This window comes from Phaethon aethereus (genome assembly GCF_964289735.1).
Source record: "Phaethon aethereus genome assembly, chromosome: 2".
In the NCBI taxonomy this organism is placed as follows: Eukaryota; Metazoa; Chordata; class Aves; order Phaethontiformes; family Phaethontidae; genus Phaethon; species Phaethon aethereus.
Genome location: NC_138582.1, coordinates 13548114 through 13575579, shown reverse-complemented (window position 1 = coordinate 13575579; position 27466 = coordinate 13548114). Strand labels below are relative to the sequence as shown.

The following is a 27466-nucleotide window of genomic DNA, read 5'->3' as shown; positions in this document are numbered from 1 at the left end:
GTTGATGTAGTCCAGGGCCACTGCTAAATGAAGTAATCATCTTGCTCATTCCTTGTGAAATGCTTATTTCTGCTCCTGTACCTGCCCTTGCTCTGAGCTGTCAGTAGCATTTGTCCAGGTGCATTGTGAACAGCACAGGGAACCTCAGGCTAAGGATGACCAAGCAGGTGAGGTGTTTTAGGCTTGGATCCGTTCCCCATCTGTGTCAGCCCACGGACCGTTGTGTTGGTGTTCGGGGGAAGCAGCCAAGGTGAGGGATAACCTTTTCGAGGCATAAACTCCTGTAAAAGCACAGCGCGTGCCGGGCCTCCTCACTCCCGCCGCTTGCTGCTGCTGCTGCTGTAGTGACGGAACGCGCCGGCTGCGAGGCACAGGCCTCGCCTCCGCTTACAGCAGCTTATCAACACCGGCCGAAACGGCCGCCCCGCCCTGCCGCCCGACGATGCGGGGGAAGGCAGCGGGCAAGCGGGGCTCGCCCGGGCGGGCAAGCCGGCTGCCGCGTCCCCACCGGCTGCCGGCCGCCGCCCGCCGCCCGCCTATCGCCGCGCGCATGCGCAGCTGCGCACACCCCCGCCACCGGCCAGACCCCCGGGTGACCACCACCCCTGCCCGCCCCCGCCGGAACTGACGTATGAAGGCGCTTCCGGGGGCGTAACGCGGAAGCGGTGCAGGCGGCGGGCCGAGGGCAGCGCGGCCGCTGGGCTGGAGTGCCTCCTGGCGGCGGGGTCTTGTGGTGGGGCCGGGCCTGCTCGCCATGAACATCGACGTGGAGTTCCACATCCGCCACAACTACCCCTGGGGCCGGCTGCCGGCCAGCGTCAAGCAGGTACCGGCGAGTGGAGAGGGTCTGGCCTGCCGAGCTCCCGGCCTGGGGAAGCGGAGGGTGGGAGGGTGCCAGGGCGCCAGGCGGAGCGCGGGGCGACGTGGGGACGTGGGGACTCTACCCTGTGTGCTCCGGGGGAAGGCGGGTAGCCCTGGCCACGGGGACCGTCGGGTGCCTGCGTGGGAGAGAGGTGCGTGGCTGACGGAATAGGGGGGATGTGGGGGTGGGTGTGGGGCTTTCCATGGGGAGAGGGGAGTGTGAGGAGGGTGTGGGGTTTGCATGTGAAGGGGAGGTTATGGGAGGGTGCACGGCCCCTCTGTGGGGAGAGTGGGGATGTGCGGGTAGAACGGGGTATGCGAGTGGTCTGGGGTTTGTATGTGAGGAGCAGGGTGTATAGGTGTGTGTTCGGGGCGGCCTCTGTGAGTAGAGGGGGACGAAGGGGTGGTTTGGTGTCTCTGTGGGCAGAGGGAGATGTGGGGGTCACTCTCCACTTGTGCAGGCACGAGACCAGCTGGTGCCCTGCAGGCAACTCCTGAAGAGTGGGAGCTGAAGCAGGACAGGGGCCATCGGAGACTTGTGCAGCCCTGCCTTTCCGTAGCCAGGGAACTGTTGCAGTGAGTGGCTTGTGGAGGAGAAAACCTCATGAAATTTTGATTTGCTGGATTTAATGGGCCTCTGATAGCAGAGGAGAGGTGTTGTCTCAAGTTGAGAGGAGGTTCTCGTCTCCACAGTCTTAGCTGCTTGAAAGCTGATGCTGTTAAACAATTCCTGCTCTTGCATAAAGGAAGGATGGAGAGGATGGGTAGTGGCTGCAGGCCTTGAGGAATTGAATTCCTTGGGTTTGAGATTTCAGGAGCTGTAAGAGGGGAATGAATGATGATTTCTCTTTACCTGCCCAGCTCAGTGCCATACTGTTGGCTATGTGATTCATGATAGAAAATATACCAGTATTTAATGCACTGTTTACTTTAATGTAACTTCTGGAATACTGTTTTGTTTACTTTAGTGTTAGAATAGTCCTTAATATTTTTGTACCTTGAGCAAATACTTGTATCCCTCTTTGGATACTTAATCAATTATGGACCCTGTCTGTGATATCAGGTGTTTCTTTTCTAATACCTGATTTTGCAGTATGTGTGCTACTTCCTTGTTTATCTCATATATGCAGTAAAGTACCTTTTTATCTGAGGATCTTTTTTTAATACGAGCATCAGTGAGGGAACCGGGGGAGGGGAACGACCCCAACAGATCACTTGTTGCAGATGTGAAGTAGAAGAGTAATATGAAGAATTTTGAGGGGACAGTTTTTGAAATAAGGCCTTTAAAACATCAACCAAAGTTCTCTTTTTATCTTCTTTCATGATAGTCAAGTAATGTGCAGTGCTTATGCCTTAATCTTGTGACCTAAGGTCACTTGATTGCCTTACTTCTGTGAAGCTACAACTTAGGCTGTTTCATTATTTATTTATTTTTTGTGTTATAAGTTGCTTAGGTGCAGCATGTCATTCACCATGCTTGGCTTATGCTACACTAATTCTAGGTAGTTCTTCAAGGCTGCAAGATCCTGAACACTTGGTAAAATGCTTCATGCTTTATGTGTTCTAAACCTTTGATTTGAGAATAAGATGCTCCCTTTTTTTATCAGGATGGTACTAGGAAAAAAAAAAGATTATTACTTAAATCTGCATCCCTTGTAGGGAGAGACCTATTTAACTAAAGATACTTTTGACCTTGTACAGAGGCTAAAGATACTGTCACTGTATTGAACTGGGATACTCCCTGAGCGATGACAACTGCTTGCATATGCTTCTTCATAAGACACTTTGCAGTGGTTTAACTAGAAGGGGTTTTGTATGTGCCAGCTAAAAGACCTTTATGTTTTCAAGGGTCTTGGAAACTCTCAGAGGGAATATGAAAGGCAGGTCGTACTCTACAGCATCCGCAATCAGTTACGATACCGGAATAACTTAGGTGAGTAAAGAAGCTAAGTAACTTCTAATTGCTACCTGATTCTTCTGTGTGGAAGCTTGTCTTTACTGTAAAACTGCAAGAACTAGACCTGTTCAAAGGTCCATCCATCCCTGAAAATAAATACTTTTAAATGATAAAACATCAAGAAAAGTCTTGACTTTTGAGTCCATTTTGCAGCTTTTCTAGTGAAGCACTCTTTAAGGTTACTGACTTGGCAGGTGGAACTGAATTCCTGCTGTAGTTATGCTTCCCTTTTCCAAGAAATTAAGAGATGTTAAGAGAGGATTTGACTAATAAAATAAAGCCTGTCATTAGATGAGATGCTGACAGTAGCCCTGACTCACATGAGCTATGGGCTATGATTTGTTTGGAGACTTTCAGGTTTTTTTTTCCACTGACTGCATCCATTCGTCTTCCCAAAGTAGATAATAGTTTCACTAATTGAAAGATCGTTTTCTACAGCCTGCATGAGTTCTGTCTCAGTGGGCCACTTCCTGGTAACTATTAGGTAATTCCTAATAAATCTTCTCTGTTCTAGTGTCATCCTTAAAGGCTCTGAGAGAACTTGTATCATATGTAGAAATCCTTGGATGTCGAATACCCTGCACCACTCCTTTATTTTGTTTTTAGTTTTCTGTCAGTTGCCATTATACTATTTCTAATCCTGTTGTTGTAACACTTTTTTTCCAAACTGAACATAGTAGAACTGTATAACTTTTTTTCGTTTCCTTGTAGTTAAGCATGTCAAGAAAGATGAACGTAAATATTATGAGGATCTGTTAAAATACAGTCGAGATCATCTCATGTTGTATCCTTATCATTTGTCTGACATCATGGTAAAAGGTCTGAGGGTAACACCATTTTCCTATTACACAGGCATAATGGAGGTGAGTACAAACCTATGGTGAGAATAGGTTGTTTTCTGTCCTAGAGATGTTGGTAATGGCCCTGTAATGCATATGAGGCACTGTCATGTGGTTTGGTTTTGGGTAGGGTCTGCTAACAAGGAAGGAAACGGTAAGGAAAGTTTCTAAAGAATAACTAGTACCTGCAGTTTTTTCCCTTCTGCTCCTGTTAGCCTTTCAAGAGCTGGACTTTGTCATGTGGAGCTGTGGTGACACTCACTCTGAGGCCAGTCTTTCTCTTTTGATGTTTGAGATTTGTGACTTCAAACTGTAAAAAAAAAAAAAATAAAAAAAAAAAATTCATTCTGTTACAAAATGAAACAAAAAGAGTTACCGTTTCTAAAAATGAGTACATTTGAATGGTTATTTTCTTTTCTTTCTTTTTCAAAAGGACACTTAACCATATTAGAAGCTTTTTAAAAACTTGAAGCATGATCCTTTTTTATGAGAAAGAAGATGGTTCTGTTTTCTGTCAGCACTTTTGCAATCTTCTTTTATTTTCATTGGATATTGGAAGTGCTTTTTTTAATCTTGTGTATAGTGATTGCAGACGTAACAGATTAGTTGTTAGCTTACTTGGTTATTACTGTTAGCAATTCCGTGTGTTGGTTTTTTTTGAAGACAGATACAGCATTTTATTATTCTTCCTATCAGCATTTTTCTTTGCAAAGCTTACATCAAACAGGAGTCTCATTCTTTATTTATTTAATTTATTGTGTAATGATTAATCAAGTAATTGGCAAGTTTGATAAGGTAACTGACTTTAATAGATTCGTTCTAATTTCATTTTGTTCTTAAAAAAAAAAAAAAAGGCAAGCAGAATTTTGGACCGGCTTCTCTGAAACAATGACTTTCTTGTTGCAACTAAGTTTTCTTGTCTTTTTAAGGATATAATGAACAGTGAAAAAAGCTATGATTCATTACCCAACTTCACTGCTGCTGACTGTGAGTATTGCCTACTTGCATTTCTGCTTTCAATGAGGTGAAAATAAGGAGCTTGTGGAAACTGCTTTGTGGGCATCTGTTTGCTTGAACATAAGCGTGTGGAAACATTTAAATAGTGATATTAAGGAGTGTATGGTCTCCATACAGAGTTCTGTCTGTATGGTCAGCATGGGAATTGGGCTAGTTTGAGTACAGATAGGCATGTGCAAAACCTTGTGCAGCTTCTGTCCTTCCTTGTATTGCATTCCGGTTTGCTTGGACTTCTGGGCGGAAAGTCTTATCAGCTGTTGTGCATCAGCAAGCTGAGCAGCTGGTCCTTTCCTAGTGTGCTTTTTGGCCTGTGTTGGGCAGAAAACTTTAGCAAGACACTGAAAAGCTGTTGCTGTTCCTTTAAATTAGCATCAGTGTGGATTGAGGGATGGTGTACCAGAAAAGAGAGAGAAGCCGGTATTTTATGACACTCCTGGATGTGCCCAATGTTTTATCCTGCTTTCTATTAGACTGTTGTGGGTATGGGATGGGGAGATCAGGAAAGCAAAAATGTTGAACCTGGTGGGGGAGAACAGAGTAAGAGCAATAGCCCGCTGATAAGTCTTACAGAGCAAAATGTAAACTACTGGCATAGGGCGGGTGTTAATCAAACCTGCCACTGAGAGGTTATTTATAGCTGAAGACTTCATTCCTCACCTCTGGTATGAATGTTTAAGGATAGTGTGTAGTCAGGTAATGAGTAGCCTACAGCTTTTGAAAACAGTTATTTTTGTTTCTTAAAAGGATATTGTCAGTTAACTGTACTAATCTGCCTCATAATAATGTTCACACTGGGGAAATAGATAAGGAAAAACTTTTTTCCTCAGCGGCTGCATAGCATCTAGAGTGGTCAGGAGTATGAGGAGAGGAAAGGCTTCCCTGTTGTGTTGGTTTGTGTAGTTGTTTTTTTGTTGTTGTTTGGTCGTGTCCCCCCCGCCCCTTGCAATTGTGTTACTTTAGCAGCATCTGCAGGTCAGTGACTGTGGTATAATTAAGTTAAATATCTTTATTAACATTTTATCTTAAAAACTAGTGTCAAACTAGAAAGTTGGAGTTAAAACTGAGACAGAATATGGCTTAAAACTAATGAGTAGTTTTCCAGTATTTGTTCATAGTTCCTTAATGGTTGAAGGCTAGAAATTATAGAATTAAATTTTGATTAATTTTAACTCAAATGTATCTTAATGGTCTTCTTTAGAGGCTTATGTGGCCTTTTGTGCTCTAATTCTTAGTTTAGAGTTCTAAATCCAGTGTATGGGATGGGCTTTGTTAGGGGAAAGAAAAACTATCCACCAAAATCTGGTAAAACTTTAGTCCTGCTAATTTGAAGCACAGTTATTTCCTGGTGATGTGAGTGTAGGAGAGAAGGGGGTTGGATTATTCCCTGCTGCCTGTGACTTGAGTGATATGGTTTTTGTGGTTGGTTGGTTTGGTGTTTTTTTTTAGACCTGTACAGAGTAAATGACTGGGGATGGATTCTGGTTTTAGATACACATGGTTCTCTGTCAAATTCAGTTAGAACTGAATTTAAGTCCCATAACTATCTTTTTATTTTGGGAAGAAAGAGTAATTAAAAATATTGTTATAGAAGTATGTCTGATTCTTTGAATAATGTTTTATGTATCTTCAGCTGAAACTTATCTTAAGAGAAAGGAAACCTTACTTATTTTTCAGGTCTAAGACTTCTTGGTATAGGAAGGAACCAGTATATAGATCTAATGAACCAATGTAGGTCTTCAAAAGTAAGTTTGTCTTTAATTTCCGCCCCCCCCCCCCCATTATTTCATGGGAAATGAAAAATGGAATAATTTCATGAGCCTGGTTAGTTTAATAGTGTGGCTAATTGTGTGTGACATAGTGTATTGCTAATAATATTGTATTTCCTGAAGTTAATAATCTTTTTAATTTAAAATTGAAGTGTACTAAAGAAAAAGATACATGTTTGGGTTTTTTTTGGTTTTTTTTGTTTGTTTGTTTTTTAAAATCTTATATTTTTCAGAGCTATATTTACTCTATGGCACCAGATAACTGTCTCCTGGCCAATGTAAACATGGAATAATGATACTGGTTCTGGAAGAACTGTTCCATGTTTCTATGGGTGCAGTTGAGATCATAGTTTATTCTGGGACAGTCCTCCATCTAGGTGTAAATTTTTGTAGTATGTATGTTTTTCTCTAAGACAATGGTAATGAGTCTGAGCAGGCATCCTTGTATGTGAACAGCACATGTGGCAAATGTTGTAATGACTGGTGGCAGAAGTAAGCCCTTTAGTTTGCAACAGTTCCTTTCTTTAGGAAACTCGTAAGTGCTCTTACAGTAGCTTCACAGTGCTCTTGCGACCAAAAGTGCGCTTACCAAAATATGAAGCTGGTAGAGTGAACCAGAATGTAATGGCTCTATAAAGGATGAGAAGCTACTTAGGTCTATAAATAAAAAGTATCCTCCAGTTTTCTTAGACCGACATTCACTGTACTTTTTTAGCATCGTTCTTATTGAGAATGTGGGGTACTTTATCCTTTAAAGTAAATAAAATATGTTCCTAATTTTTTTTTAAATTGAACTTCTTTTAAAAAAAACCCCATTTTTTTACTTTGCTGCGCTCTCTTACCTGTTCACATTAGAAAATGTCATAAATAGTTTAAATTTGGACTTGATCCTAATGTGTTTGAATAGTATGTTTTTTTGATTAGTGACACATACAATGTGGATGAAAATATGGGTTTATGGGAAGACTTAACAGTATCAGATGTAAATCATTTTTTTTCCGTCCCATTTTCAGTGATTTGAGAGAGGAGGGAAACTTTTACTAAAGGACAAGGCTAATAGTATTTGTGTGTGTCCAGTCTGAATATAATATACTTAAAAATGGATGTTTATAAAAATCAGTTTATATAAAGGTAAATGGCTGTCTGCACATGTGAAGTGCTCTTTATTACTATCTCAAATGGTTTGTACCACTGCAGAAATTTTTCAGAAGGAAAACTGCTCATGATCTGTTACCCATGAAACCTGTGGAGATCGCTATAGAAGCGTGGTGGGTCGTGCAGTCTGGCTACATCACTGAGGATGACATCAAGGTATTTTAGTATGGATTGCATTTTTAATTTTGATTGAATAGTGATAGTCTCTGAAAACAGGGGCCTCCTTTTGTGTAGAGTACCCAAAGATAACGTTGCAGGTTTATAACAACTCTTTTGTGGAAATAGAGGTTGGAACTAATGGAAATTGTGATGTTTTCTTTGTTGACACATTCTTTCCTCTCCCTTCTTTTTACTTTCTGCAGTATGTACGGTGCTGAGGCGGTTTTGCGTCAACCAATCTGTAGTAACTAATGTGTATTATAATGTGCTTTGTAGGGAACACAAAACAAAATATGTTTTCTTAAATTTTGTATTTAAGCCCTGACAGTTCAGTGTTGACTGAATCCTCACCTTCAGTATAATTAGAATCAGAATGTTAGTGGACATTATTTGATATATACCTTCATTGTTTCTGCTCCTTGTGTAGTCTTATTTTTTTCAGTTTGCACATGAAAAACTTGTGAGCTGACTTAATGTTTCATCCTCATTCTGCTTCTATTCCCACAGTTTCTTTTTACAGTCAGTTAGTCATATGATCTGAATTTAATACCTTCTATGTAAGTCGTTTGTTTAGATTGGAACATATTTAAAGCAGTGATGAAATCTCTTTTTGGCTACTATTTGGAATATCTTTGGCAGTGGCTATTTATATTCTGACATTCCATCAACTCAGAGTTAACCTGAAGCACATTACTTTGTTATTGTAATGGACCTCTTTCTAGAACGGTTTCAGTTGTGTGGCTGAACACTCAGTTTGGAAGTTACAAAGAGCAAATCTATTATACTGTGGACTTCACTTGCCAAACATCTGTGCAATTAAGTACCATTCCTAGAGCATGCATAATTTTATGTGGTGAAAAGAGTTAAAAAAATTTTAAGACTTTAACAAGAGCTGCAGTGAATTCTTCAGTGCAAATATTTTGATTAAGAACATGGGTTACTTCCTGTATTCTTGTATTACTTATGACTGATTTGGGGCTGAAATATTTGGGATTTTTCTGAGTGGTATTAAATAAGTTGTATAGACTCATTTCTACAAAAGACTGACATGATTTCTTTTACCTAGATATGTACTACATCGGAGAAGTCTGCTATTGACAAGATAATTGATTCAGGTCCACAGCTTGCTGGTTCATTAGACTTCAATGTAGTTCACAGTAAGTTTTTCATGAACATTCTTTTTCCGTTTTGTATATCTTGCTTAATAAATTCTGAGAGTAGTGTCTGAAAACTAGGAATAAAAGGGGATGCAGACAGCTGAAGCATAAGAGGAAGCGGAAGAAAATACTCAAGAGCATGTACAGACTGCAGTCTAGATCTTGTATGGTGAGCCATTAGCAGCTGTTGCTCTGTTATTCTTTGATTCAACAAATTCTTTCATTAGAAACTGTCAGTAAAGATTGTGGGGCACGTGGATGTAGATGAGGATAAGAGAAACTAAAATTAAAAATGTCAGAGTTGGTAATCCTGGGTGGTAAAACTTCACTCCTTGCTTTTCAAAGAAGGAGAGTTTTTGTGATTTTTGTACTGTTAGAACACCATAAAAATGGGGCTTAAATTCAATAGGCTGTCTTGTTTCTCAAAGGTCTGCAACTATCACTGAAAAATGGTGTGCATATGTGTCCACATTTCAGTGTAAGTATTAGATATAGACAAATCATATTAGGCAAGGGAGTACAAATTCATTGATGAACTCCTTGAGAAGTCTGTCTGTAAATGCTTGGCTTACTACAAGCGATCGAACCTGTGTACTGTGGTTTTCATAAGAAATTGAGGCAGAATTCCACTGCCTGTTACTGAAGAAGAGCAAAATGATAAAAAAAACAAAAAGGTAGGTGAAATTCAAGCTCTGGAGTGGATCTGAAACAGTATAGGGCTTAAGAAAATTCAAATTCTGCAAACACTTCATGATCTTTCTCTATACATAGAATCATAGAATCTTTGGGTTGGAAGGGACCTTTAAAAGTCATCTAGTCCAATCTGCTGCAGTGAGCAAGGACATCTTCATCTAGAGGAGGTTGCTCAGAGCCCTGTCCAACCTGACCTGGAATGTTGTCAGGGATGGGGCATCTACCATGTCTCTGGGCAACCTGTGCCAGTGTTTCACCACCCTCATTGTGAAAAATGTCTTCCTATCTCTAGTCGAAATCTACCCTCTTAGTTTAAAACCATTACCCCTTGTCTTATTGCAACAGGCCCTGCTAAAAACATATGTCCCCATCTTTCTTAGAAGCCCTCTTTAAGTACTGGAAGGCTGTGATGAGGTCTCCCTGGAGCCTTCTCTTCTCCAGGCCGAACACCCACAACTCTCTCAGCCTGTCCTCACAGGAGAGGTGTTCCACCCCTCTGATCATTTTTGTGGCCTCCCCTGGCCCCGCTCCAACAGGCCCATGTCTTTCCTGTGCTGAGGGCTCCAGAGCTGGATGTAGGACTCTGGGTGGGGTCGAGGGGCAGAATCCCCTCCCTTGACCTGCTGGCCACGCTGCTTTGGATGCAGTCCAGCATCTTGCAATCAGCAAGGTTGGCCTTCTGGGCTGTGAGCGCACATTGCCAGCTCATGTCCAGCTTTTCAGTCCCCAAGACCCCCAAGTCCTTCTTGGCAGGGCTGTTCTCAATCCCTTCATGGCCTGGTGTTGCTCATGGAGGGGGTTACAGTTCAGGTTTAGTAGGTTTAGAAGGATCTAATGTAACTTTCTACCCTAATCATGGGTAGAAAATGAATGTACAGATGATTAATGTAATGGACTGCCAGTAGGATGTGATTTTATGGGGAAAGAGGACTGTTTAGTCCAAACTATGATGCCATCAATACATTTCAGGTACAGTAAGTAAGGATGTATCAGCTATGAGAGTTGAATATGGAGGAGAGACAGTGAAAAGCACCCTTAGCATGTTGATGGCTTGTAATGTCATCCTGACCCATTAAAGCTGGTTTGTTGATGCACATCAGTTTGCATAGCTGAGTGTGTGTCACTGCCCGTGCCGAACAGCAGTTGTTTTAGCATGAATTCAGATTAGTTGTTGTTTCAATGCAGGTATTTTATTTAAGATCTGATTGGGAGTAGTAATCTTACTAGATACAATATTGAGATATGTATATACACATACGCTATAGCTGGGCTGAGCTCTGTGTGTGTGTGTGAAACATCCTGACAATTCTACTTTAGGTGTTTAATAACATTTCACCTGAGGGTTGTTGGTACACTTCTTTCCTGCTGTAATGAATATGGTGTAGATGGAGTGATCTTGGGTGACACCAAAGGAACAACTGACAATAGATTTGGCTTATTTTATACAGTGTAATTTAGCTTTATGCTTTACTATTAGAGTATAGTTCTTACAAACTTTAGAGTCTAAAGATAACCATGCTGAAATGTTTTGCCCTTCCTTAAAAAGCTCGCCCTGGATTATCTACTCTGCAGAACTCAGTTGCGATGCTTAGTGCTCAAATCAACTTCATGTGGGGAAGTGTCATTTAAAAATCTACCATATTACTGTCTTTATTGTATATAATGTCCATCTGTATCTGCTGCAGCTTTGCTGATGCCTTGTGCTGAAGTGTCCCAGCATTTATTTTTGCAGTTGTATAAAAAAGACTTTCTGTGAAGATGAGTAGGAAGGACATGTGAGGACCATCAGAACTGATGTGATTTAGTTTGTATCCTTGCTATGAAGTGTGTGAGTTCCAGCCTGAATTAAGGGAGAACCAAAATGTAGCCAGCATCCTCAGCTGCCAAAACTAATTCAGGATAGAAAAACTACCTCTTGACAGTACAGTGACGATGCCAAAAACTAAGTTAACATTTAGGCAAAGGCACACTCATCTTTGTCAAATGTTGTGGCTTCAATCTGTGGTCATTCTACTGTGGTCGATTGTCCTGAGAGTACTTGTAGAGCTCCATCAGACTGCAGGTAAATAACTTTGGTTTAGGGTGATACCTTTTAACAGTAGATGCAGTTGGTTGATCCATGCATTGCAAAGTAATATTCTACTGCAGAGGCTGTTAAGTAAAATTACTTTAAGTTCTGAATTGGCTGATGGGGAAGTCTACTTTGTATCATTAGTACTCTGGAAAATGTTTTTTTCTAAAATGATGTGCTTTTATTTGTAAAGGTTTGTATAACAAAGGATTTATTTACCTTGATGTACCAATATCTGATGACAGCTGTATAGCAGGTAAGTAAATATTAATGGCATTATACCTGTGTTTTCTTGGTTTCATTTCAGTTATCCTGTAGTTGTCTTGGAAGCTGCTTGTCTGTGTGCATGAGTTTGTTTAAACAAAGCATGTGAGCTGTGAAATTTTTTTCCTGACTAAATGTTTTCAACCTTATTAAAACATTTTTTTCTATATAGGATTTATTTCAACTTGAATTTTTATGTTATTTTGTTTGCATGTTTAGGTAAGATGAGATTGTTTTAAAGAGTCGCGGCATGAATTAATATGTACCCTCCTACATGTCTGTAATGAAAAGGAAGAATAGTATAGAGAAATGTAGTTGCCTTACCAAAAGGGCATGGGTTTTTCACTCCGATTTTCTACAGATGCAACTTTTTTATAGCTATCTGTTCCATCCTTCATAGTATTGTCACCTCAATTATAGTTATGCGCTGTGTCTGGGGACTATGTAGGAGCATAAACTAGTACAGCATATGACTGCCCTTTGAACAACTCATTATTCTATGCTAGGTCTTCGGGGTTTCTGAATTCGGTATAATCTGCAAAGGCATTAATCGTTTGGAGCCTGGTCATGCAGAAATACCTGTCATTGCTGTAGTAGAGCTCAGTTAAGTGAAAGTCCTCTAAGTACAAGAGAGTTACTGCTTAGATGATAGCTTTGGAAGTCTCAGCTCTGGATTATGTGTGTGGGGTGGGTTTTCTGTGGCCCCACTTTCTGTTTTTTAAATCATTAAAGCCATGATTTAATCTCCATCCACATTACAAAATCATTTTATGGTCTGGGTGACTGAAAATTATCTGTAGTGGATGAGCTGGAGACTGCAAGGCTACAATGCAAGGTAGAGTGGCTTTAGTTTTTATAAGAAAACACGTTGACAACATTACTTTTTTCTTAAGGAGTGTGAGAATTTTATATACCATGTAACTATCTTTAGGCTTTTATTCTTTGTGACTGGGAAATCCTCAAGATTACAGGTACTTTGAAAACTTAATAAATATATTTTGCCTTTTTTATGCAGTTTCAATTTAATGAAGTTACCAAATTGTAATTTTGCAAGTCACTCTTCTTTTTAGTGCCACCACTTGAAGGTTTTGTGATGAACAGAGTGCAAGGTGATTACTTTGAAACACTTCTGTACAAGATATTTGTTTCAATAGATGAACACACTAATGTGGCAGAGGTAAGTAAAACTTACCCTGTGTCAGGGAGATAGGAAGCATACTGCTGAAAATACATAAAGAGATATGGGTCGATATCAAGTGATTTTATTTAGAGCTATTGCCAGGCTTAAGATCCAACCTGTTTCTTCTATGTTGAATGTAACTCTTATGGTCCTTCAGGCTTGAAGGAGTACCTTCAATTCAGTGAACCCATTCCATCAGCTGGAATGAATTTGTACAGGGGTGACTAATGTAGACTATTTTATCTAGAACTGGAACAGAGTCTGTTTTGCTAGTGTGAAATTAAAAAAATAATTTTTTTCTTTGGCAGTGAAGACATGCAGACTGTTGGCTTAAAGTAGGAATGCAACTTTTGCATAAGTATTTATAATTTTAATATGATAATTATGTTTTCATAAGGTCTTATTCACAAAACATGGTGAATAAGCACCTGAAAAATACCCATTAAATATATCCAGGATTTGTTTTTGTCTTTGTGTGTCTTCTGATATACATGATTAACCTAGGAATTACACAGTGGAAGATAACTTCATATTTCTTTTGCCTGGTTTCAAGTGGGACAATTATGAGACTTCGTCCCCTTTTTTTCATCACTTTCAATGAAGAGAAAATTGTTTCTACCAGTACAGGCTGGGTTTCAAAATAAAGAAAGCCAACAAAAAGATGCTGAAGCCCACAAGTGATGAATTGTGTGTTGTTAATACTGTATTGTTGATTTTTTTTTTTTAGCTTGCAAATGTCCTAGAGATTGACTTATCTTTAGTAAAGGTAAGTGTGTATGATGCATCTGTTGAACTTGATGTGGAAAGTTCACTGTCTTGCAACCTGGATTCATATAGCAATTCCTTATTGTGTGTGTGTTTCTTCAGAATGCTGTGTCCATGTATTGTCGGTTAGGCTTTGCGCATAAAAAAGGCCAAGTAATAAACCTGGATAATCTTCATCCATCATGGAAGAACGTTCCTTCGGTAAACAGACTGAAGTAAGTGTCTCCCTTCTTTCACAAGTCTTATTTTTCTCATTGAAGAGAAAGCTAGCACCAAAATCTGATTGTAAAGCTATTGATTGCTTGCTTTGACTTCTGGAACAACAAATCTCACTTGGCTTTCTAATGTATATCATGAGTACCTGATCCTCTTAATCTGAGGATAAGGGGTGATAATGTACTCTGTAAGTTCAATGGACTACTTTTGTTGCTGTTACTTAGTGCTGGCTTTTTGACCTTTAAATGCTCACTTTTGAAGCAGGCAAGTGTACATTTGCTTTAAACTCCTGGGGTCAGAAATAACAGCTGTTGCTGTGCTAGTGCAGAGACAATGTCTGTTGGCGCTGCTGTCAGTGGATATGTACATAAGGTTTGCTTGCTTGCTATCAGGTACCATTGCAGTTCTGTCATTTACACTCTTACATACATGAATATCTGTAGGAAATCCTGGGACACTGTTGTTAATGCCAGTCAGCAAAGGGTTCTCCATGCTGGAGTGCCAAGTTGCATTAATTAAGAATGGTCAGGCACTTTTCGTTCAAATTCTATTAAGCCATTTAAAACAACAGCCATGCCCGAGTTTTCTTTAGTGCTAATTCAGACTGTGAGAACAAAGTGAATTAGATTTTTTTCATTGGATTCTTCTTCAGCAATAGTGGTTTGATTTTTTTTTTTAGGTCTCTTTTTCAAAATGTGGTATTTTCAAACCTCCAAATAAACTTTTCTGCTGAAGCTGAAGCAGGACTCTGAGGGATATAAAGCTTGACTGGTTTAGGGCTTAGAAGTATTGAAAGGCATGTATTGGGTATGCCTATACATGGACTACTAGCACTGGAAGGCAGAGATATTTCTCTTAGTGCTACAGTGACCGATAGATACGGTTTTTAATTCACATTAATAGGAGTACTTTGGACCCTCAAAAGATGCTGCTTTCATGGGACAGTGGGGAAAACAGAAGTCCTATACAGGAAGCTGGGTCATCAGCCACAGATACAGATACCAACAGTCAAGATGATCCAGGTTAGCACTAACAGTAAATCTTAATACATTAGGATCAATTGTTTTTATATTTCTAGAGTGCCATAGACTGTAAAGGGTCTAGAAACAAGTGAAACACAGATTGTGTAGATTTCATTTTTTCATATGGAATATACAGTGGGGAGAGGTGGTGTCTACTTCTTGGTTTAAAATTCTTTAGCCAAGTAGCTTTTTTCTGAAGATGAGGCTGATCTGTATTATGGGTATCAATTGGTGTAAAGATACAAACTGTATCAGTAGTTTAGTAGTTATAAGGGAATTCTGCTCCACTCAGTGTGGGAATAACTAATGCTTTTTTCTTTTTTATTTTTTATTTTAATAGATTTGACTTAAACTTGATTATTTTTAAATAAAACAAATGTGATCATATATTTTCTTTTTATTCTCTGTTAGCTGAAACAGCCAGCGTGAGCAGCCTGAATCTGTCTAGTGGACACACAAAGCGTATTGCCTTCCTGTTTGATTCTACTCTCACTGCCTTTTTAATGATGGGAAATCTTTCACCAGTATGTCAAAATTGTTCAATGTATTATGCCATCAATAAACATGTAGAGCTTTAAAATACTTTGACTTCAATATAATAGAGCTGTAACTAATTTTAAAAAAAGTGCTGTATTGTTTCTTTTTTAAGAAATGTTTTTGCTTAGTGAAACTTTTACTTGCCCATTCAATTCTCAAAGAATTAAGACAGTTTTGTTTTGTTGTTCCAGAACTTGAAAAGTCATGCGGTCACTATGTTTGAAGTTGGGAAGCTGTCAGATGAGAGTCTTGACAGCTTCCTAGTGGAGCTGGAAAAGGTAATAATCTGTTACATATTTGACCAAATGCTTTTTCAGCACTTGAATTGTAAAGGGGCAAAAACCCCCAGTATTTTCGTTGTGTAAAACTGATTATTTAGCAATACAATGATAAGAAAAAACACCTTATCATACTGAACCTAGGTGGTTCAGTTAAGATGGTTTTTTTATTCACAACACTTGTACTTCTAGTGACTTGAAGGGACACACTGTGCATGTATGCGTGTATGTGGTGAGTCTGGTGAGCAAAGTGATTCCATGAACTACGTTTGCCTGAGTCTGTGTGTACACACACCTGCGTTAGGGCTTGTTCAATGGAAATCAGTTTATTTTTAGTAAAGTGCTAATATTTATGAGAGACTGCACATAATTTTTGTAGGAAAATTTGACCATTATGTGCTGGAATGTTTAACCTATCTGCCTTTTGAAGATAATTCCAGAAGGACAACTGTAGAATTATGTAGGAGGACTGCTGTTAATTGCTGTATCCTTTTGTACGTATCAGGATGACTAGACCTATAAATCCTTTTACTTAAAGACTGAGTCGTAGTTCTGATTTATAGCTGTTGTCTTTGTGTACTTTTTGACTGACTAGCATGGCCAAGATTTGCTTTTCATTTAATAGTTGCTGTAAATCACCTTTGCATATAAGCTACAGGGTTGTTACACAATTACAAAGCTTTAATATGCTAATTTGTTAATCTTTCTTTTTGTGTAATTGATGCTTGTGGAAACAACATGCCACTTGTATGCATTTATTTTGTTTCTTCCTTAGGTTCAAAGTACAGGTGAAGGGGAAGCCCAGCGGTACTTCGATCATGCACTTACACTGAGAAACACGATACTCTTTTTGCGGCATAATAAAGACCTAGGCGCACAAGCTGTACAGCCTGATCAACCAAATAACGGTACTGTGAACACTTGATGAAATCCTTCTAAGTTTGTTTACTTATTTGCCGTGGCTTTCTGATTAAGCTGCTGTTTCAGAAAACAATCTATGTCCTACTTGTTTAAAGATATTTTGAAGACAAAAAGTCACTTTTTCATCATCCTTTGAGCCTGCATTACTGGGTTTGCTTGTTGAATGACAGATTTGGTTGCCAAGGCTTGGACTTAACATCCAAAGCAACAGATTAAAGCATAATGATGGCAAGACAAGTTGAACTTGAGGAAGAGATTGGTTTCAAATTGTGTGCTTCTTACAACCATGATGAAGGAGTCACTGTTTATTCAGAGTTGTTCAGTCAAAGAAACATTTTTCAAGTCATGAAAGGGAGTGTATTCTTCTAATGGGGGTAGATTAATATTATTATATTTTTATTTTTTTTAAATCTTACCTAACTTCCTCAGCACCTCTTTGCTTAATTCCTGGGATCAGCTAGTTGGTGAGGAGCAAGCTGTAGTTCTGTGCCAGACACCCCTGTGTGACTGGAATTGCTAAAATTATGTACAGATTTATTAAAATTTACCTCAATTTAAAACTTTGTTGTGGAAAATATTGGATTTATGGCTTAGCAGGAAGAATGGAAAATCTGAACTCATATTTTGGTTTGTATGTTCCATCTTAAGTGATAATTTAAGAATCTTACATTTTCAACATAGGGTTTCCCTTGGACCTGTTGCGATGTGAGAGTTTGCTTGGCTTGGATCCAGCTACCTGCAGCAGAGTGCTCAACAAAAATTATACTCTGCTGGTTTCCATGGCACCACTTACCAATGAAATTCGACCTATCAGCAGCTGTACTCCCCAGGTGAAAAAATACTGGGGTTTTTCCTCACAGTATCTAGTAATATAGTATTTTCTTAATAGCTTTATTTTGGATACATGTGTTAGATGTCCCTTTTGAAGAGACTGAATTAGCATGTAGAATAGTATTGCCATTCATCTAAAAAGAAAAAAAGTGTTTAGTGAGGGAAAATGTGAATACTTAGTAAACTAAGTTTGTTAACTTGAACAGGTAAATTGTTCATAAATGAGAGTCAATGACAGATACTTTGTTCTTGAATTTATATTCATAGAAAATACCTTACTATCACCTTTCTGTAAAGAGTCTTGCAATACTGGACTAAGTACCTAGAACATCATCAGTAGCAGAATAATACATTTGAACTCCTGTGCTACAAAACCAGATTTATATTTTTTTAAAAATGTTGATTCTTAGATGATATCTGTACATATGACAGTTGCAGTATTAGGTTCTTTCTAATTTCTTGAATATCTCTTCAGCATATTGGACCTGCAATACCAGAAGTCAGTTCAGTTTGGTTCAAACTGTATATTTACCACATAACTGGACAAGGGCCACCCTCTTTGTTGCTCTCTAAAGGAACACGACTTCGAAAACTTCCAGACATTTTTCAGGTAGTGTATGTATAGATTTATTCTCCCTTCCTTTTCTAAATGTTTCAAAGAGATGTTGTAGACTATTCACGGATAACAGCTGAAGTCAGAGGTATAATTCATTGTAGATGATGTACCTTTTCTAGAAGTAAGTTTTATGTAGCATCTTAGTTTGTTTTCTTTCCAGGTTCTGAAAAAGGGAATGCTACTTATGTCTCTTTTGTCACAATGTAACTTTGGTGTATTTGATGCCACCCCTTTCAATTTTAGTGTAAAATGTGGTACTGCAGTCATTGTGAATGTATGTTTGTAAGCCCATCCCTAGAGTGTGTTACAAAGATGTAGAAGAGCTATATCAAAAGATAGAGACCATAGTATATTGTACTTCTTCTAGTATCATCTAAGAAAGGACACCTCTGGATATTAGGAAAAATGTCTTTACTGAGAGCGTGGTCAAACATTGGAACAGGCTGCCCAGGAAGGTGGTGGAGTCACCATCACACGCATTCAAAAAATGTGTAGATGTGGCACTTCAGGACATGGTTTAGTGGGCATGGTGGTGGTGGGTTGACGGTTGGACTTGATCTTAAAGGTCTTTTCCAACCTTAATGATTCTGTGATATACAACTTTGCCTGGTTTAGAAGATGACTAAGGTGATCACTTTCAGTTTGTCTACTGTAGAAATCTGTGATAAAGACTTTGAAATTCTAGGCTGTAACTCTCCCTGCAATTTAAATAGCAGAATAATTTAATAAAGCTTGTGCTGGGTTGGACAAAAGGTCTCCTAGCCCAGTAGCCTGTCTCTAACAGTGGCTGGAAATAGGAAGAATAAGCACAATGTGTTATACTTCCTCTTAAAACCTTTCAATCCCTCCCCATGTTCTGGTCTGGAACTTCCTGAGCTGTATGGGATTTTTGTGTATATGGAGGTTGTGACTGGAATTCTTGTCTCTGCAGTGATCAGTTGCTCTCCCAAATTCCTTAACAGCCTTCAATCCACTTAACTTTTTATCATCCATACAGTACTTTGACAAGGAGTCTCACAAAACAGTGCAGGTGGTCAACTCATGCCTGAAAAACTTCGGATGCTGCCTTCTCCCATTGTGTCTCTGAGATGGTAATAAGGGCAAATGTGCCACAAAGGAGCACTGTTAGGTTTTCAGTATACTAGGCAAACCCAGGTGGAAGTGGCCATGGCAACTTCTAAACTTGACTGAACCAAACATCATTGTATCTATTGACTTTGACTTGAAATGCCCCAGACGCTTAGCAGTGTTTGCATCTTGCTGCTGACAATGGAATTAAAAAAAGAATATTGTTAAATTTAGAATTGCAAAGGCCTTTGCAGTTTTCGTGTCATCGTTCTGAGTAGATACAGAATCACAGAATCATTAAGGTTGGAAAGGACATCGAGATCATCAAGTCCAACTGTTAACCCAACAACATCATGCCCCCTAAACCATGTCCCGAAGCGCCACATCCACACGTTTTTTGAACACTTCCAGAGATGGTGGCTCCACCACCTCCCTGGGCAGCCTGTTCCAATGCTTGACCACTCGGTGAAGAAATTTTTCCTAATATCCAATCTAAACCTCCCCTGGTGCAACCTGAGGCCATTTCCTCTCATCCTATTGCTAGTTACTGGGGAGAAGAGACCAACACCCACCTCACCACACCCCCCTTTCAGGTAGTTGTAGAGAGCGATGAGGTCTCCCCTCAGCCTCCTCTTCTCCAGACTGAACAACCCCAGTTCCCTCAGCCGCTCCTCGTAAGACTTGTGCTCCAATAATACTTGAGGAGCTAAATACATTAGCATGATATGGAGACTTTCAGGGAGGGATGTGTATTTTTAGGTGTACCTGAATCAGCAGTCATTTCTGGCTCTAGGATTTGTAGATGTATTTTCCATTCCTCAAACCTCTTTCATGTGTCCTTTCCCTTTCTGATTGCAAAAATTTTGTTGATACTTCTAAGACTTAATTTAGGATAACATAGGATTAATTGAATCAAGGCTTCTAGAGCAGAAGGCATTTTGTAAGGCCAGTGATGATGAGCTTGATTCAAACCTTAGCCTGTCATTAGCTTAAACTACCAGTAAATGTATGGATTGTATACTTTTTATTAGTAAAAAGCGTTGAGTGTGGTGGCCTTGGAAAACTTCGATACTGCTTTAATCTCAGTGTGCTGGTAGGTTGTGTTTGCTTTGTACTAAATGATCTCACATTCTGCGCTATCACAAGCTTATTGGAGCTTTTTTTCCCTGAGTGCATATGTGAATGCTTCTCTCCTGCTACTGTTTTGCAGTGTCATTTTTGTAGAGAACTATCAAGACATTTCTAGAAATCGTACGGAGATGTAAGGGAATTAAATCTTGAAAACTGAGAAACTAGGCAATTACTTCCTAGTCAGTGTTCTTGTCTTCCTGTCCCTCCCCCTTGGGCAGGTATTTTGGGGCTTGATACATCTTCATTCTCTTTTGGCGATGTTGGTTTATCTAGCTTATATTTTGCTTTTAAATTTATGTGGGGTTATTTTCATTTGCTATTTGCTAGGAGGCTGCTGCAATGGCCACATAGTTCTACTAGAATAGATGACACTCCTGTTCAAAATAGCATCTTGACTTTGAGGTTGGCAAACTTCTGTCTTTACTAGGAATATGAAAACAAGTGATCCTTGGTACAAAGTATAACTCTATAAAGCTGTAGTTACCTGTGGTAACTTCCTGATTGCAACAATATGCTAATGCTTAACTCTAGTATTTCACTTTATGTGCCTGGGTAGTCCATTACAAATGTAAATACTCTTAATTTCTCTCTTCTAGGGTTATGATCGCTTACTAATAACGTCTTGGGGTCATGACCCAGGAGTAGTTCCTACTTCAAATGTGCTCACGATGTTGAATGATGCTTTAACACATTCTGCTGTTTTAATTCAGGTACAGAGTGCTTTGTATAAATTATGAAAACATGTATAATTTTTTGAGTTAAGCTGTTATGTGGTAGAGGCAAACAATGTAGGAGAGCTACACTTTTGCCAAGAACTTGAAAATACGTTTAACTTCTGTAGCCAGTGTTGCTGTGATTCAGTGGTGGTTAAGACATGGGTTTTGAACTGAATGCGTGTTCCGTATGCGTTACGGTATTATGGGTAGATACAATAGAGTTTTGCTAGCTAAAAATGAGATGTAGATTTATGAGATTGTTGGGGATATAGGAAGTTGGAATGAAAGTGAAGAGCCCACAAGCTTTTTAAACAGTAATGCTTTAAGGTAGCTGGGAGTATGAACTGTTGCTGTAGAAATGCACTTTTTCCACAATGCTTGCTATTCAGCTCTTGCAGTAAATAGCAAAATATGTTCTTCATCACAAACAGCAGAAATAGAGTGGGTTTGTCTTCTTGGGAGAAGTAAAATAGCTTCCTGTTCTGTTCCATCAGTTCAGCTGAACTCTCAAGATTAATCATTCAAATACATAGATGTTTAATAGTGTGACAAACGTAAGATTACACATTCTTAAAGGCCCACTTGTGACAGCCTTGACTGTTCAAAAATGGTCTGTTTTTAGGCATGGAAACTCCATTTTGGTCCAGAAGTGCTTGGCAATTATGAAATCTGTTTTTAACTAGTAATTTGAGAGAAAAATTGTTCCTCTTCACAGGAAGAATTTAACTTCAATGAGTTTACTCAGATGCATTTTAGGAGGAAAGACAGGGTATTTAATTTAATTACTTACTTCAGCTAAGCAAGAACTTTAATGATCTGCTCATTTGTTTCATCAACTTGATTGGTACTGCTTAAAAGGGAGCACAAGTAGGACAAAACTATGCTGATGAGTATATTTTTCTGTTCCTAATTTAATTTCTTCATGTTCAGGGGCATGGCATGCACGGAGTGGGGGAAACAATGCACATACCTTTCCCATTTGATGAAGCTGAGCAGCAGGGAGGTAACTGACTGTGTTCAATGTAATCTGTACATCACTGTATTCAATTTTCTGGCACATTACCTTGTGCAGTAGGGTTACAATAATACTTTTAATACAAATTTTCTTGTACTTATGAGAAGTTAGATGAGAAAAGTGAAAGTATTTAAATGGTTGAAAGTCTGTTCTGAGCTTAGAGATATGGTCTTCTCCTATCTTCTCTGTCATAACTAAAATGTGTTTTCTGTCCTCTCTTCTAGCACAGATATAAAGAAGTAACTTCCACAAACACCTCCGAATCTTTCTTTGTGCATACTTGCTTATTAACTAGCATATTTATTAACTGCATAAATAAATCTTCCGTGTATTCTATTCAGCATCTCTTAACTGTGAGATGGGTGAGACTGAAACTGAACAAACTTATCTTGATTAGTAGCACTAGGAACTATTATGGAGTTTTTTTTCCCTAGGAAGAGCTTTTTTAGCAAAATCTCCTATTGCTTCAAAGTCTGCCTAGCCCTACTGATTTTGAAAGGCAGGAATTAACATGTTCTGAAATACTCCTTGATGAGTGGGACATAAGCTTTGCATAGTTGAGGCCATAGCCTTCCCAACTGAGAGCTGTCATAAAAGTATGACTTTCCAGATATGAAATATAAAATTCTTTAAGCTACTAAGAAAAATCTGGGCCAACTAGAAGTAAAGCTAACTTCCTAGTTTAGTTTTGCTAGGTTCAGAATGAGTTACTTCTATATTTGCTCTCTCTGGGATGTCTGCTTTCTTCTGACTTGATGCTAGGTGAAAAATCTTGAAGGCAGACTCTCTAAGTTCTAGCATGAACAACTCAATGTTGAAACTCCTTGTTAACCTCTAATACTGTATTCTAATTCTTCAAGATTTCAGGTATGTGGAAAATGTATCTTGCATTGAATTTGTCATAAAAGATTCTGGCACTGAAAGAGCTGGACATCTGATTCCTAGCTGAACCTTGCTATCTCTGTTGTCTGTATGTGTCTGTGTGTGAGAGAGATGTCATCTTCTGTTTGTGTTTTTCTTTCTCCTCGTGTCTTTTACTGTACTATAAAATACCAGTTAGGGCTTGGTGTGGGAAGACTGTTACCACTTATGTTATCACTTAACGGTTGTACTTGATGAAAGGTCCTTTCCAACCTAATGATTCTGTGATGTGTTATCCCAGCTCTACCACTGTGATCACTAAGATGGAGCATTACAAGACAGAGAAATCCAGATAAAAAACTTAGCCTGGCCTAGAGATGAACTATATGGTTATGGAGGAGGCTTCTTGTAAAGTAAGCTGGACTATGTGTTGTTTTCTACTAGACTTCTCTCGTGTGAACATGGGCATTCATACAGCTTTAAAAATACTGAGAAACAAAGTTGACTTGCAGCATTTTTGTGGCTATGTCACGATGTTGAATCCTTCAAGTCGCCATGCTAACAGAAAGCTCAGCGATGCTTCTGATGGAAGAGGTTGGTTACCAATAATTGTCTTTCTTGTCTGTGTTCCCTTAATTTTGCATACAACCACTTTAGCAACGGTGAACAAAGGGTTAGACTCTTTGATTTGGAGCTTTACAAAATACTATCCAACACAGATAGGAACCCATTTTGAGTGTAAAACTATTTGCAGTAGGCTTGCTTCCTAATTCTTTTCTGTGACTAGCTCAGAAATAGCAATTACAGGCTGAAAAATGACTGGACTAGAACAGTCATCAGAAGAAAAAAAAAAAGAGTAATTTCAAAATACTCTAAGTAAATTGTGTCACTTTTATAAGCTAGAACTTAATCTTTCATAAGTGTGTTGAGGATCTCTACATGACTGGTCCTAAAAAGAGTCAGGCCCTGTGTTTCTCCATATCCCTTCCTCCAGTTTTATAGCTGCATGGTCTTTTGGCAAAGCTTGTGTCATGTTCCTTACATCAGGTGGTAACTAAACTTATATTCATTTACATGTTTATGTAAGAATTACTTTACCTTTAGGAGAGGCTGAGCTAACATCAGGATCTGATGTAAATGGGAGCACAGAATCATTTGAGATGGTAATAGAAGAAGCCTCAATGGATTCTGCAGTCAAGCAAAGCCTTGAAGGTAAAAACATCACAAATGGCTTGTACTAAACATTTTCAGTCCAATGAGATATCTTGTTTTAAGGATTGGAACACATTGATTATTGTCTGGAACAAGTGCAACACTAACTGTTACTCCGCTTGAATTCAGATTCCCTTCAATCTTTAAGCAGTTCAGTAACTGAACTGTCTTAAAAAATATGAACTGTCCAATGGATCCTGATCTGAGATAACTGATTCTGGGATCAATATTATTGTTTCATCTTTTCTTAACACTTGGTTGTCTCTTGGTTTTCTTTCTGCAGTACCTACAACAGAACTGGAATGGGTTCCCCTGGAATTGTGCTTTGGCATTCCACTCTTCAGCTCTGAGTTGAATCAGAAAGTCTGCAGAAAAATTGCCACTCATGGATTATGTAGAAAAGAAAGGTGAGCTGTAGTTTATCAGCTACAGGTTTAACAGGTTGTGTTATATCCAGAGCTTCTGCAAAAAACGATACCTACAACTTGATGACTATAGGAGCAGAACTCATCTAAATTTCATTGAGTACCTAATTCTAGTGTGTGGGGTGGCTTTTTGGCTCATAGATACTAGCTATAATGTACAATCTAGTAGTCCTTAGTTGTGGTAAAGATTAGGTTGTTTTTATAGTTTCTGCAAGGTGAAAATTAATTGTAGTAAACTGTCTGAACAAATGAGGAAAAAAAAGTAAATTTGGGTGCCATCCTACTCATTTTCACGTTCCTAGCCTGGCACAGGCTTTCTTTCCTTCTCCTAACAGTTCGGGGGGTGAAGCTTGTTGGTAATGCTTTGATGTAAAATACATCTAGCTCTTGTGGAAATTTTCTTTGCTATTGGTATTTTATTTGATAAGTTTAATCATGGCTTTTGATAAGCCATCTTCTGCTTTTTACTTTAGCTTTTTTTTTATGAAAGATTACTCTCTCAAACAATGGGATTTTTTTTTTTCCCTAGGGCATTGTTCCGAAAATAAGGGTGCTTGAAAACATGGCTTAAGTATTTTATTATAGTAGTTGACCTGCTTTTTAACAGTGTGTCACTAATCTGCTGCTTAAAAGTCATGTTACCAGACTGTCCTACATAAGAATGTGACATGATGAAGTCTAATATATTAATATATCTTATGTAAAATAACACTTTTCAATTGCAATAGTTTCACTTTAGCATGGTGTAAATGGTAGGGAAAATAGCATTTAGCTGACTAGACTCAAGAGCAGATGAGTCCAGCACCTCTTCAGTGACAACAGTATTATCAAGTTAACTTTGTCACATGATGATTGGTACTACTAGTTACTTGTGGGCAAGTTCCTATGGTGGTACTTTACTAGTAAAAATTTGTGCACCTTGGACATAGCTGCTTCTTTTTTTTTTTTTTTGACAGCCTTCAAAAACTCTTACATTCCAGTAGAAAGCTATCTCTTCAGGTCCTTAATTTTGTTCATTCATTCCAGGTAAGGAGTAATAACCCAGATGTAAATCATTCTGTATGGTCTGGCATCCATTTTTACCCTCCTACTTTCCATTCTTGGGTGTATGGAAACATATATGGTTTGTTTCATTTGCTTTTTCTTTAAATGGTAACTGTTACTAAGAGCACTATCAACCTGGTAGCAAAAGTGAACACTTCTTTATTCCTTTTCTAGCCTTATTTACACAGCGACTCTGCTGGTTACTTGGTTGCTTTTTAGATATGTTAGGGAGATTTACTGCAAACAATGGATATGCTAATCTTTTGAGGATTTATCTGCGTCTGAAGTTAACTGTGTTCCCTTAGGAAAATAAAAATACATGAACATGTGTTTCATACCAGTTATTTTTTTGCACTTGTCCTAAGATACTCTAGAACTTGATGTTTAATGAGTAGAAATATGTAAAACTGCATACTCTGTGAGGATTTTTTTAAAGAGCATAGATAGAGAATAGAGGTTTTGTGTAGCAAGCAAGGAGGAATGCCAGGTCTGTAGCCTGCTATAATTCTGCATGGACGTGTATGCTAGCAAGGCATGTCCACATGTAACATGGAATCTGGTTAGCTGCTGATGTCTTACGATACTTTTCTCTAAATTTCTATCTTTTCTGTAGGGTAAGGAACTTGCAGGTTACTTAACCAGGTAGTTGTTATGGATGATGTGACCCTGAAACGGCTTCCTTATGAGAACTTTGAGATTCCCAGTAGGTTAGAAGCCTTGAAACCATCTATGAAAGAGTCTCAAGTGACTCCTGTCCTAATCACTTAAATGTTACCTCTGAGATACGCTTTTCTTGATGATTATCTTTATATAGAGAAAAAAAGAAAGTGAAGTGATTTTTAAGCTGAGATAAACCAAACTTCTGGGAAATAAAACTACACAAAATGTGGTCAGATCAGTGCCTCCATGTGCCAAATATATACATAGCTCTTAGCACAGTATGGGATAAATAGCAGTATGATAGCTGTCCTGAAGATTTTTATACCTTTACATTCATTTTGCTAGGTCTTCCCTTCGATTTTAAGCCTCAGGCTTCCCTGTAGGTTTCTTGGAACCCAAATAATGCATGCATAGATGCAGCTGAGCAACTGTATGCTTATTTCATGCTTTCTCTTGTTTTTTCTGTTTTTTCTTCCATAATGTGTTGGTATTTACTGGATTAAAGTAACACACTTCAGAAATGCTAAGTGTATTTGCAGATTAGATTAGCCTATCGTATTCTACCTGTTAAATCCTTCATTGTTTGTCTAGTTTTTAAGACACTATTTTTTTTTTTTTCTTCCTTTACTTTTAGGAAGGTGTTTCAACACTGGATCAGCTCCATGATGGTGGTTCTTCAAGTTCACATTTGCAGCCTGTTTCTGCAGATATGGGTGTTCCACTTCCTGCCAAGAATCTCATGTTCAAAGAAGGTGTATTATCTGAATGGAACGGGTGGTCCCCTTCTTCAGTTTTTTTCAACCACACCTAAGGAACAGGTCAAATAGGGATTCTGATGCATTGATCACTAAATGCCTTCTTCTATTACAGTTAATTCCTAGTGCCAGCCACTAAGAAGTGTACTGTTGCTGCAGCGTAACCCATGTAAAAGTAGTGTTACAAAAATGTGTTGTGTTGCAGTATTGGGGAAATGCTTAAACTGTCTAGACCTTGTTACTCATTACTGCATATCTTGCTGCAACAGAGAGC

At 38.8% G+C, this 27466-nt stretch overlaps 1 protein-coding gene across 1 annotated transcript; it reads left to right on the top strand.

Annotated features, from left to right (window-relative positions):
• Window positions 1-754: 754 nt before the first annotated feature.
• FAM91A1 (family with sequence similarity 91 member A1) lies at window positions 755-27466 on the top strand (the record flags this gene model as incomplete). Its single annotated transcript, XM_081996744.1, has 24 exons — window positions 755-826; window positions 2710-2794; window positions 3530-3681; window positions 4587-4644; window positions 6349-6416; window positions 7638-7751; window positions 8821-8911; window positions 11869-11931; window positions 13010-13116; window positions 13847-13885; window positions 13987-14099; window positions 15004-15122; window positions 15534-15646; window positions 15851-15937; window positions 16713-16845; window positions 17540-17688; window positions 18165-18299; window positions 21101-21214; window positions 22151-22223; window positions 23541-23690; window positions 24201-24308; window positions 24592-24715; window positions 25690-25759; window positions 27072-27466. 24 exons carry the CDS (start codon window positions 755-757, stop codon window positions 27246-27248), a joined length of 2514 nt encoding a protein of 837 aa, XP_081852870.1. The 3' UTR covers window positions 27249-27466.